The sequence below is a fragment of the Channa argus genome, chromosome 21, assembly GCF_033026475.1.
Source record: "Channa argus isolate prfri chromosome 21, Channa argus male v1.0, whole genome shotgun sequence".
NCBI classification, from domain to species: domain Eukaryota; kingdom Metazoa; phylum Chordata; class Actinopteri; order Anabantiformes; family Channidae; genus Channa; species Channa argus.
The window spans coordinates 1,942,170-1,955,741 of record NC_090217.1 but is presented as its reverse complement, the minus strand read 5'-3'; the positions used below and the strand labels follow the sequence as shown (position 1 = coordinate 1,955,741).

The 13,572-nt window shown below is 40.1% G+C and overlaps 1 protein-coding gene across 4 annotated transcripts in view; it reads right to left on the bottom strand.

Annotated features, from left to right (window-relative positions):
* lrp6 (low density lipoprotein receptor-related protein 6) overlaps positions 1-13,572 on the bottom strand; it is a 44,229-nt gene that overhangs the window by 27,749 nt on the left and 2,908 nt on the right. For 2 of the 4 annotated variants that reach the window (XM_067490835.1, XM_067490837.1), the window contains exons 2-5: positions 10,917-11,313; positions 2,681-2,878; positions 2,005-2,201; positions 775-909 (exon numbers count right to left, since the gene is read on the bottom strand). In XM_067490835.1, coding sequence (XP_067346936.1) covers positions 775-909; positions 2,005-2,201; positions 2,681-2,878; positions 10,917-11,313 — 927 coding nt within the window. The remainder of the gene's footprint in view (positions 1-774; positions 910-2,004; positions 2,202-2,680; positions 2,879-10,916; positions 11,314-13,572) is intronic. The other 2 variants (XM_067490836.1, XM_067490838.1) reach the window with 1 other exon arrangement.

Genomic DNA, 13,572 nt, shown 5'->3' with positions numbered 1-13,572 from the left:
GATTTTGCTGTAGAGAGAATCTGCTGGCTTCTCTTCCTGCAGGAACACGAAGCTCACACACACACACACACACACTAATGAATTCAATCTGTCCATTTGGGCTGAATTCTTGTGAGTGGTTACACAACAGGGTTTTATTGTGTTTGTCTTTTTTCTTCAAGAAAATAGTAGTAATGTCCAAATCTAAACTTCTACAACTTTCACTGACGCAATTCACAAACCATTTTGCTTTAGATAACGTTTTTCTCTGCAGGGGCTTCTCTTAGGATCACTCCCACCATTTCAGAAGGTACAAAATAATAAAAAAAAAACATCTGCTGTGCTATCGGTGACGCAAACAGGACTTTTGCCTACGTACATGTATCTTCACGCTACTGTGACCAATGCAGCTTTTTCAAACTTGTAAAAAAACTTTTCACTACGCTGTGCTGTGATGTTTGCAGATGTTGAATGTTAAAATGCACCACTAATATAAGCACATCATCTATAGCTGGCATGACTTGGCATATAATATTTTGAGAAACATTAAACTAAGTTTGTATTAAGTAAGTATTATATGACCTAACATTAAAAACTGTTTAACTGAACTCCAGGTATTAAATAAGGTTCAGACTCATTTAGATCTTTAAAGACTTGAATAATTAAAAGGGACCAAAATGTCAGATGCATTTTAGATGACAGATTACAGATGCATGTCTTTGATAGTAAACTGACAGACGTTATCACTGTGCAGCAGTCTTTCAGCAGTAGCCAGCTGACTGAGCGTGTCCTCACCTTCTCTGCAGGTCTTCCCGTCTTCTAGCAGCTGCACTCCGGTGGGACAGGCACACTGATAGTGGGGCTTCATTGGAGAGAGGAGGCAAAGGTGGGAACATCCTCCGTTGTTCACCGAGCACGGGCTGCTCACTGCTGACAGCAAACAAAAGGACTCCACTTAACTAAAGGTTAAACATCGCCAACTCCAACTAACACCGTTTCATCTTTTTATCCGACTGACATTTGTTTATTCACAAAAGCCTGGTCAGATTCTTTCCTTATGTAAAACTGCATTTAACATCACACAAACCAACAACTACAATTAAAGATCTGCTTTAAAGAAATAAATAAAAAAATTTAGCTTACTTTGATTTAAAAAAACAAAACAAAAATCAACAAAATGGCGGAAACAGCAAATGTTTCCTGTCTAATGACTGATGAACTTAAGGGCTAGTTGTTTATTTTGGACAGACTTAAGTAGGAGGTTAGAGTCAGATTTCTTGGGAAAGCCAATTTCCTAGCTGTCATGTAAACGGGAAAGCTGGGTTCCATATTTTGGGTAGGGGATTAGGGAAACTGGATTTCACCAGGCAGTTTTCTCCATCAGATCATCAGTTTCTCTGCCATGTTTACACCTAACCAGAGTTTCAATCAGCTTTCGCCAACATTGCATGTACATAACAAAACGGTCCGGACAGGGCAAGCAGCTGAGTGAATGAGGGGTAACAGTCAGTGCCTCCTTAATTTAAACCCAAAGTTCAAAGTCTAACTAACTCAAAGGGCCTCGTAGAGGCTTAAATAAATCGCTTTCCACTGGAGGTATTTTCATTCAGATGCTTCTCACTGTGTATCGGCTGTGTCTCCACTCTCCTTTTTTTCTACTTATTTTAACCACATTTTAACAGTTGTGTAACTCAAACAGCCAAACATTTACAGCTTCCAGCTTCTCAAAGGTAAAGATTGGTTGTTTTTTTAAGAATTAATTTTAAACTTTGGACAAAACAATTAGTGACTCTGCAGTTACTGCTGATTAATCTTTGGTGTTCAGCTAAACTGGGACTGTGTGCAGCTTCCTGTTGTTAACCAAAATGCTGAACTTGTCCTTTAAGCAGACACTTCCAGTTTGGGAAAGTTCCTCATCACAGGTTTTAAACTTGTTTACAGATACTAAAGCTCATAAATCCTCAGAGCAGCATTTAAAACCTGCTGTTGGTCCCACGATCGGATGGAGGACTGAGAGGAACTCACAGGTGGGTTGTCTCCTGGAGCTGAAGACGTGGATGTCCATGGGTGAGAAGATGTGCGAGTGGACGACGCGTTGTTCGGCTCCAGTCTGTTTCTTACAGGAGTGGATGGAGTGGGTGTTCCAGTCTGTCCAGAACAGAGTGTCCTCATATAGTGTGAGGGCGAAGGGGTGAGGCAGCTCTCCTTTCACCACAACCTCCCTGGAAAGAAACAACACAGGTTTTGGTTTTAACATCTTCCCCACAGGCTGCAGACTTCCTGCTAATAACAGACGCTGTATAGATCTGACATAAAGGCGAGACTTCAGGAAAGAACACACAGAGTGCCAAGCCATAAATATTATCATTTTTTACAGTGAAAGGCTGAAGGTTTTATTACAAACAGATCTCACATTTAAAGCTGAAATTATTAAAGAATGCACAACATAATAACATGTTACTTCGGTTTACTGACTAATTTAAACAGCACTGCAATACCAACTAATTGATAGGGAAAACAAACAAACAAAAATCCCCCACAAAAAACACTTACTACACTAGTCAGGATACAATCAAAAGCAATTCCAATTGATTTTTCTTTTCCGTAAATGGCTTGTGTGTTTTTTCTTCAATAAGAGTTTGAATGCATTAGGACACTTTCAAACAAACCCTTGCTGAACCACAAAGGTGCATTTCTGTACCTGGAGGAGCCATCCAGGTTGGAGCGGTGGATGAAGTTGTGTTTGGCATCGGCCCAGTACAGTTTCTGCTGGCTGTAGTCCAGAGTCAGCCCATTGGGCCAGTAGATCTCTTTATCAATGATCATTGAGCGATTGGTCCCGTCCATCCCTGCCCGCTCAATCTTTGGGACCTCCCCCCAGTCTGTCCAGTACATGTACCTGTGGAAAGACAGGACGACAGTGTCAGACAAAAACAGAGAAAGCAGTATTTCGTTTCCTATCGTTACAGAGTCACAGGCAAGGTTTGGTCCAACGAGGAATTCATACATGAACCCACCTTCTGGTTTTTATTGTAAATAGCTAAATCTTTAACAGTGTGGAGGAAGCACTGAAAAGTGTGTGTACTGCACCAATAAAAAGGGCCTGTATAATATGAAATTAATATATTTTGTTATGTTTTACTCAGGGTACTTTACAGTTTAAGGTTATATGTAGTGCTTTCTTTGTACTTGCAAGCTTGAAGAAATAAGATTATAAGTTAATAAGTTACAAAGCATTATAACCCATTTAAGTTAATACATTTCACTTCATGTCACAACAAAACCTAACAAATGAAATCACATCGTCTAAAACCCTGGAGAGGACGAGTGTCTGTGAAGGAACCATGTACAGTAAGAAGACTAAGATGAGTCTCCAGTGGAGAATGTACAGTTACTGATGTGCTGTTGCTAGGCAACCAACCAGAGACGAGATGCAGGCCAAGTAGCTGATGCCACCTCCATCTACATGTAGGAACCAAGACACAAACGATTCAACACCTGCTGAACAGCTGAAATACATTATTGTTGTTCAGGAGATACTTTCTGATCTTACCAGGTGCAGACGTGTAGCGATGAGATGTACAGACCTGAATTATTCAGACTTAAAAAAAAAAAAAAAAAAAAAGCAGCGCAGTATCTTCATCATTGTTTTTTATTCTTCAGTGATTTACTGTGAAATGTTGTCTACTTGATTAATTTCCGTTCATAATTAAAATCAAACAAACAAAAAACAAACAATAAGCTTTTTGCCAAAGTTAACAGTTTTTCCTGTCTGGATTTTACCCATTCTATTCTATTATTCTAGGATTTTCTCTTTGCACATTCATTACTCCACTGAATTCACTATTTTAAAAACACAGTTACAATAGAAACAAAAAAAACTTCAAAAAAGGAAACCACAAATTTTGATTTGTGTTTTTGAAGTTTAATATTACTTTCTCAACTTTTTTCCTTTGCAAGACTGATTGCCATTATTTATAGTATACTGTCTTGGTTAATTTAATACTTTTATTTTATTTTGTCTCTTTATCCACTAAACCTTTATAAAGAATGAATGTAACTATATATATTTTTTGCACTGTTTGTGTGATGTCCTGTGAAATGACAGAGTCTGACTTGAGCAAACAACAAATAAAGAGGCTGACTTTTGTCTAGAAAATGAAAATTTATACATTTAAGAAGCTAAAACAAGCACATTTTGGTGGTAACTAAAAACTAAAGTTTCAGTCTTAAAAGTATGCTTTATTAATCCCTTAATCAACTATTCGTCGCAGCCCTAATCCTTTCCATCTTTAGTCATACATGGAAATTTAGTTATTTAGTTTTTCTTCATTAGTAAAAACAGTATTTTGGAATAATGTTTAGTAAAGCTTGATTTTTAATCAGACAGCTGTTTGACGGAATAAAACTTAAGCTCAGACTAATATGTGGTTTCTATCATGTAAGCTGATACTGGTCTGTCACTTTGTAGAACAAAAACTGTTTAACTACAAAACAACCAATCGACTCCTTTCCTTCCAGACTGTTTCTCCTGCACATCAGGACCATAATCAGCTGCAGGGGGGCTGGTAGAAAGGTGGGGGTTACTGCTGTGGTGCTAATTCTCCTCTTTATTCACCTTAATTACCAGCACAGCTGGACAGCCCCCATCTGCCCTCCACCCTCTGCTCAACACCACCATTACTGAGCTCTGGTCTGGGGCCAGTTTAGACTAGTCTGCAGTGTCTGTATTGTTGGAAAAGCCCACATTCTGTTCTCAGGTTTACACGGTGTTTCTGAAGAGAAACAGGAATAAATAAGGATGACGTGTAGTCGGGATTATCAGTATCTCGATTTAATTCATAGACTCTGTTCTTCTGTACAGTTTGTCCAACCAGGAGTTTCATGTCGATCTACAATGAACCAGACTTAAACTAAACCCGGAACTCCTCCTTTACAGCTCAATAACATGAAACACCAGGTGAATGGAACAACAGCTTTTTACGCAGTGGCTAAAGGTTGAACCACATCAGCTCACAGTGGGTGAGTATTGTGAGGAAAATGCCAAAGCCAATCTATGCCACAAGTACAAAGCAGCGAGTATCATCGTGTGCTGGAACGTCATGTTTCCAGATGAGGGAATGACCCACTAACAGAGCTGCTGGGCCTCTCCACGTAATCCCATTCAGCCCAAGACAAAAGCTTTAACTGATAGCCTGCCCAGGAGCAAAAACAGCAACAGCCTTTAAACACAGCAGCTGCTTGGGTTTCACTGCAAACAAAGCAAAGTGCAACAACCAACTGAGCTGTGAGCTGTGACTAACCTCCACGCGATGACTGACTGAAGGGTTCTAACACCCCCCCTCACAAACTCTGGAGGCCGAAGCACACACATGAACCTAAATCTTAAATTATTACTGCACATGTAAAGTTTAAGTGTTCACACAAGGCACAGGACACGTAGCTCACAGGTTTTTAATGCAGTTCAAACATTCAGTCCGAACAATGGGGCTGAGCTCGGTTAAAAACAGGAGAAAAAGAAAGACTCCAGTGAAATGGCGTGCACACAACACATCCCCTCACCACAAGCGCTGCATTGTATTTGGTACCTGATGCATTAATCATCCTGGTTGAACTGAGTCCAGCTCTGCGTTCCACCGTGGATTGGGAAAACCATTTTTCCCCTCAAAGACTCAGCTGCATAGCTGCAAACTGAAGCTGACCACAGACTGAAAACATGTGGAGAAACAAACCCTAAAAATAACCAAATTCTTCACTTTTCAGCAAAATGCCATTTACAAAAAAAATGTGGTTTAGCGTTAGAAAATTTAACAGGATTCATCAGGTTTATGACTTTTTTTGAGCAATCCAGAGTCTCAATGTGAAGCCTTGCTTTATCATGGTAACAGATGGACTTTAAAAACCTGCACTTTCTCCTTTATCTCTATTATTTGGATCTAATTATTGTGGGATTTGTTTCCTTGGTTGGAAGTTGCAGCTAACACTGTATTTTTGCTTTGTTCCTCCTGTTTTATTATTACAGACCATTACTGACTGCAAACTGATCAAAGATTTGAAAACCGAACAATGTTTGTTTGTTTTTTTGATACAGACTGAAACAAAAGTTGTCATTTTGCTATCAGTCAATTTGTAAGAAAGTCAGGGAAATGAAAGTCAAACACTTGCATATTTTACTTTCTGAAAACAAGATTAGCTGCTTGTCTTTGACAAATAAAATAATCGTTGGGTGCAGACCTACAAATGATATTTGGCAATTAATCTATCAATTATCACATTAAGCTCTTTTTTATTTTTCAATTATATAATGTGACGTTCTAACATAATATTGTGACGTTTGCTGAAGGGAGGGGTTTCTTTTGAGCTCCTCTGCCCACATACGCTGCACAACCCCGAGAAGACATTAATTTCAGTACGAGACGAACCAGCACCTGGAGGCCATCGGCTGCAGCAGCACTAAACAATCTACACGTCCTCAGTAAACAGTTCAGTTTACAGAATAGAAGAATGAACATGAAAACTGATCCGTGTCCTACTCTGCTGCTGATGGGGACTGTCTGCTGACAGATACAGGGTCCTGCTTGGTTCGGGAGAGTCACTGTCTCAGTTTCCACCAGAACCTGTGGCACATTAGGTTGAACAGTCAGTGCTCCTGCACAGTTAACTCTGCTGCAGACGGGGACACTCGGCCCTCACTCATGTACAGAGAGAAGAAGCTGCTCAACAAGTTTTTTTTCTTATTCGCTAATCTCGGTGGTGTCCTGACGAATTCCTATCTGGTGATTTCAGAACAGAAATATTTATATTTTCGTGCTCTATTTAACCTTTAGAAACTAAATCTGCGCACTTTCAGGTCATTTATTGTCCCAGGTAGCAAATGTTTGTACTGTTAACAGGAAACTCAAAGGTTCCATTATCCAATCAGAGGAGCACAGAAATCCACTTAATACACATCTCATAAATATTCAGTGGAGTTTATATAGATCAAGTTGTAAAAATGTTCTTTAATAAAAAGAACATGCATTTCAATGTTCCCTGAAGTTTACCTAAACTTTGCACTGAACCACATGATTTTTTTCCTGGAAAACTGCAAGAAATTACCAGGACATGAGTCTTATTTTCATTCACTGTAATCATCCAAAACAAGCACAGAGAAAAGGCGAAGAAAAGGTGCAAAACCTTAAAACAAAAACAAAAAGCCTGTTCAGCAGAACTGTTTTTCTGCTCCAATAATCATCTGTTGAGTCATCACATTTACCTGTTTACCGTAACATTATTAAACTAGAAGCACCTATAAATAAAACACTTACGAAAACCTCCACCATTAGCTGCAATGGTAACATGTATAACAATATCTAATCAATCTGTACATAACCACAGGAATAGGACATTTTGCTGATAATGGTCCATTTCAGTGTGTAGAATATTTATAGCCTGACTCCCACTTTTAATTGAATGTTATAACCCATTTACTGAAGTTGAGGATCCGAGTACATCTCACAGCAAATCCTGACGACACATCAGGAGCAGAAGCTTTCTCGGCAAACCGCCTAAAGCACGTCTTAGATGAACATTGAAGACTCCTGTCTCTACTGCTCTATTTCCCTCCCACAAACACGAATCTGTGTAGTTGGCGTGTTGCAGTACCAACTGCTGGAAAATCAAAACAGCTGCTGCAGCAACAATGGGCCTTTGTCAAAGACACGCAACCAAACACAACAACAGAAAACACAACGCATACAATACATTTTCTGCATCAGTGAAGGAACATCGTTTGTGTCATGTTAATGGGACGCACAGACAGCGGGGATGTGACAGATTAAATCAGGACCTGCTGTAGCTATTTGTACAGAGAGTAATGGCAGCTTGTTTAACATTTCTATTCATCGGGAACCTGACCCTGAAAACACCAAACCCTCTCTGTGCAGCATCAGCTTTAGGTCGTAAACGCACCAGTAGCTTTTCGGCCTGTCGGTCCTGGTCTGTTTGGAGTGCGAAGGCACCTTTTAACAGTTAAAGGCAATAAGGTTTTGGCGATGTCTCCAATACCTGTCAGGGTAATCAAACCGATGACACTTTCTCCGCAGAAAAAATGCCAACATTGGTGTAATGCTTTGAAATCTATTTCCTGGTTGTGTTGAAATAAATATAAAAACTTCAACGGGAGACATCAAACTTTATGTGGAAACAAACAGTCTCAAAGAAGGTGTGACCACCTGAAATACTACTACCAGAGTACTACAGAGTCCAACCAATAGTAATGCAGTGATAACTTTTATAGGAATACTTTACTAACAGTTCACGTTTATCACCAAACGTTCACGTTTATACCGCAACAAAAAGTGTCAACGTCTCAATAACTCGTCGGTTGTTAGGCGTCGCCTTGGTCTCATGATGTCAAACTGAACAGCATGAAGACTGTTCAAATACAAATCGACACTGAACCAGAACATTTAGTGGTCGATTTTTGTGGTTAATCACCTTGTTGGTTGGACATGTGCATTCAAAAGTCTAGAGAAGGTCATATTTCGTTCACCTGTAAATAAAACCTGAAATTGCACCCGAAAGTTGAATACCCTAACTTTTTTGTGAGTAGTGTTTTTTAAAATCTCAGGTAAAATAACGTGGGCCCTTCTCTAGAAAGCAGAGAGAAGAGGAGCTGCAGCTGACATTGCTTTTGTCATCGTTCCTTGTCACAATCCAATGAAACTGGAAATCCACGAATACAAAAGGTGAGCAGAACATAAAAACAATGACTAGAGAGTTTACCATGGGCTTCATTTCAGTCTGCGACACCGGTGGTGTCAGCTTAATTTCCCTCTACAGGAGCAGAAAACATGAAAGCTTCTTCTCTCATCTGTGTCAATACATTAGGAAAACCATAAATGTGTGTCCTGTGAGATAAGATGTAATTGGGGGATGAAAGAAAAGCAAATGTTTGAGGGGCGTTTGTCTGAATGTGCTTTACAAAAAACACTAAAATTTGCCAATGACTCAGCTACTGCATCGAAAGACAGACGGTCACCCAGCTCTCCAGTTCTACAAATGATGATAAACTCATCGTTTTAAGCCTGTAACAAATCTTCATGCACAGCATTTAAAAGACTTTTCAATGTGTTGCTTAAAAGTAAGATATTTAGAACAAACTAAATTTCTTTACTTGGCTGTCAAAATATGATGAGTCTGAAGATTTTTGCTGATTTTATGCATTCAAAACAAGCTTGAGGTAATAGTTTAAAAACACAGATTGCAGCCTCTGAAGTGTGTGTCAGTGAGGGTGCACAGACGTACGAACTGTATCCTCTGCATGAAAATTAAGTAAGCTGTGTAACTGTGGTAACACCTAAAATATTTATGCAAAGACCGTAAAAATTCACCAAGCGCACATTAGTGGGTTTGTTAAATCTTAACCAAAAGTTAAAGTCAGAACTCTGACTGTAGTTGTAGTTGTCAGATACTCCATGTGTGGAGGGAAAACCTCAGCAGGCTGCTGTAATAAACTGGTGTTCACATATCAGACAAAAACAACTTGAAAACAAATCTACAAGACTTACAATTCAAAGTAAAGTGAAATCAGCAACCGGCTCGGTATGACTTTTATCTCTGATACCATGGTGGTGGATCAAACACCAAAGGGGTGGAGGGTGGGGGGGGGTTCCATGAATAGAAACCCAAGGGAGAAGAAAAAGACAGTGAGAAAGGGGAGCGACAGCCTCCAATTTAAATAAAACTAATGAATACATTACAGGCCTCTTTTATCTGAGTCCTAATGGATTTACATCCTAATCCTGCACCTCTCTGGAGCCTGAACTTGGAAACGTGGTGATGAAGGACAGAAAGGGGAGTGTGTGTGTTGGATACTGTGAGTACAGCAGCAGATGAGGTGCAACAGGTGGAGTCTGAAATAAACATCAGCAGCTTTTCATGTTACTCACAAAAATCAACAGGAAGTTTGTTTAGAATATGGAAACAGAAGTCGGTATGTAATAAATCACCATTCACTGGGACTGCTGCTATTTGAATGTGTTGTGATAATGTATCTGAGAACCACCCTCCTCCTCCGGTCAGTGTTTATCCTCCTGCAGATGCTTTCTCTATCTCAGCCTGATACAAGACATTCCTGAGCTGCCGACACCGAGCTCCTCGACCTCACGGCAGAGGAAAAAAAAAAATCCCAACACTGACACTGTTGTTCATTTTCCGGGAAAATCCAGTGGACAGCAGTTCAGAAATCCTGCAACCCAATCTGATCCGGGAGAAGCTACAAACAAAGCAGCAGAACACGCCCTCCCTCCTCTTGTTCACATGCCCGAGCCTCAGGGTGCATTCAGGTGCGAAACAGAGTGAAATCTTCTCTTCGCTCTCCGAGTAGCAGAGTTTTTAACCACAAACACTAATGACATAGGCATTGATATGAACATATAAACTAGAACAGAAACCAACATTCTCTAGCAATTTGATGGTTCATCAGATGAAAACTTTCTAGTATGTCTGTACAAAAGCTGAAATCAACAATATGTTTAATTACAGATTCTTTGATCTATTCTCCATTTCATTTATGAAATGTCAGGAAAAGCAAACCACAGCTCCTTAGTTTCAGTTTAGATTAAAGTTAAACATCAGACAAAGACACTGGATATCGGGAAATTCTAATAGGTATATTATTGGGCATTATTTTGTAATGAGCCGTGTAATAACAGTTGGTTGCAGTCTGAATACAGACTGAGGAAAGAGAGACGATCAGTTCACAGGAAGCTCTTGACTGTCTGAATGCAATGTCTACAAAAGTTTTGTTTCATCCAACCAACAGCCCAAAACCTAAAGATGTTCAATTTGCTGTCACAGAAAACAAACAAGAGTTCTTATGTACTGTAGATTAGCCAAAGGTTGATGAAAAAAACAGAACTCCACTCTGCTTTGCACTGACAACACAGACTCACCCTCGTTCTGGATCAAGAGCGATGGCTCTTGGCTGGTCAAGGTCCTGCCAGAACAACACCTTTCTCAAGGATCCATCCAGCTCTGCCACCTCGATCCGATTGGTTTCGGAGTCTGTCCAGTAAAGTTTACTTGCCAACCAATCACAGGCCAGTCCATCCGGGGAGGCAAGACCCGGGACCACCGTCTGGACCACGCTGGCCCCCGACTGGTTAAAGACCGTGCGCTTAATGGCCTCTTCACTCACGTCGCTCCAATAGATGAGGCCCTGGGCATAGACGTAGTCAACAGCGGCGGCATCCTCCAGCCCTCCCACCACCACCGTGGCGTTGGGCTTTTCGTGTGCTGCATCCACGAGCCGAAGGTCCCGCCGGTTTGCATACAGCAGCAACGGCACGCCTGAAAGAAATAATGGAAAACATCAACAGATACCATTTAGAAATCTGGAGGAAAAACCTTAAATGGGGCTGTGCAATATGATCATATCACGTAACATGATGATTGCCCTCCATCCCAAATCAGACTCTTCCTGGCAGCTTTGTTCCACATAGAGATGAAGCAACGTAGCAACACAAACACACAAAATAAATAAAAGTGTATGATGGTAAAACAGAATGGAGCCAATTAAAAACAGGAGGAGGCACACAACAGCCTGCCAAACGGTATAAAGCGATGCAATGGATGTAGGAGCTTGTGAGTGGCATGAAGCAATATATGCAAAGAATGAAGACAAGTGGTTTGTTTTGAGAGATTTAATTTTCATACTTGTGCTGAGCAAATGAAGCAGCAATAAACAACCTTCAGAAGAAAAGCTGGAGTGCAGACAGTATGTTCATCTATGATGAGCTAGCAAAACAGCTACACCTGCTGAGAGGCTACTGGCAACTTCTAAGGTGGAATGTTTCTCATGCGTGAGTCTATGCTGTGAATGAATTTACACACCCTATAGTTTAATACAATACCTTTAGTCATTACGTGTTTTATTGCTTCTACTGCACAATTTAGACTTTACTGATGACTAGATGCTCAAGTGCTGTCGAATGTGAAAATGTGCAGGTTCTAAGGAGAAAAATGTGAGAAAATCACTTGAGTAAATATCTTTTTGTCAAGTATATATTATTATTTAATATATAATACATCGTACAGCCTCAGCCGAAATATTGATATTTATTCATATTAACCAGTAATAGATGTTCTCCTGACTAACAGGCCAGCTGGGTATAAATCTGTGTTTTTTGTCAAAGCCTCAGTGACCACTGTACTATAGCTTGTGTTCGCAAGGGCACCATCTCAAGAAATCTCCCTTTGATTGTTTTTGAATAATTTCTAAAAAAAAACTTCAAAGAAACTGCTTTTTTATATGATCTAGGACCAATTGAGTGGTATAGATTCAACTTAATTCTTAAGTAGAAGACGCGTGGACATTTTAAAACGTTGTTCACTGAGATCTGGTTTAGCGCTGACGTGTCTGAGCTTACGTCACAGAAACCCAACTTTGGCCTCAAATAAAAACACGTGATTGCAATCATACAGGCCAATAAGAAATAAATGTGCTCGATCAATCAGACACGCAAACCAAAAAAATGCATTGCCAATGGTTCTAACCCTAATAAATTCTGGAGCACTATTAAAATAACGGAAAACAAAACAATTTCTTCCAATCTGCTGCCCACTGCAATTAAATCCGACAGCATTGTTACAGACAAACATAAAATGGAGGAACATTTCAGCAGGTACTTTGCTAGAGCTGGTTGTGCCTATGAGGATGTTGATTCTTCATCCATCTGAACACCGGCCTCTCATCCTCCACCCGTGGAATTCCCCGTGAACCTTCCAGCGGTGTCATGAATCTGAGGTTATTCCAGAATTGCTCAGATTGGATACTCACAAATGTGCAATAAATGCAATAGACCCTTTCTTCTTAAAGGCAGCCGCCCATTTCCTGCGTGTTCAACGTCCCTCTACAGTCTGGAGCGTTTCCTCAGGACTGGAAGTTCACTGTAGTCACCCCCCTTTATTTTATTTTTTAAACTGTGACAATTCAGATTGAAACTTCCCAAAAGCTGCCTGGTGTGGTTCAGAAGTTACTGTTTTCTGTTGGTTATGGTTGAGATCTTCTCGCAGATCCCGCGTCTCTATCTAAAGGTGTTCTCCAGGAACCCATATTGGGTCCAACTTTGAAAACAGCGCACATGCCATGATACTATTCTTTATTCTGTCAATTCGTCCGTACACTGCACTGTCCTTCCTGCAGGCCAGTTTCAATAGTATTCAACGTGCTTTTTTTTTTTTTTGGATCTTCACTTAGTTTTAGTTCTTTAACTGAAGTTTGCCGCAGGTTGACTAACTGATTTCTGTTCACTTTTTAAAACCGTCATTGGAAAAACCCAGTCGTGCTTACGCTCACTTTTCTATATTTGTAATCGCTGTAGTCTTCATTCCATTCGTTTTTTAACTTCGCAAAAGCCTGTAACTCCTTTGGTCGCAACCCCTTTTCTGTTTTCTGCTGCAAATAACTGGAATTTCTGGCAACAAACTCTAAAGCTCAGCTCTTTTACTCCACTCTCCTCCTTTAAAGAATCTAATACCAACAACAGTCCGAGATCTTTGCACTTTTTTTTTGGTAACTATTCACTATTTAATGTACGTCGCTGCATA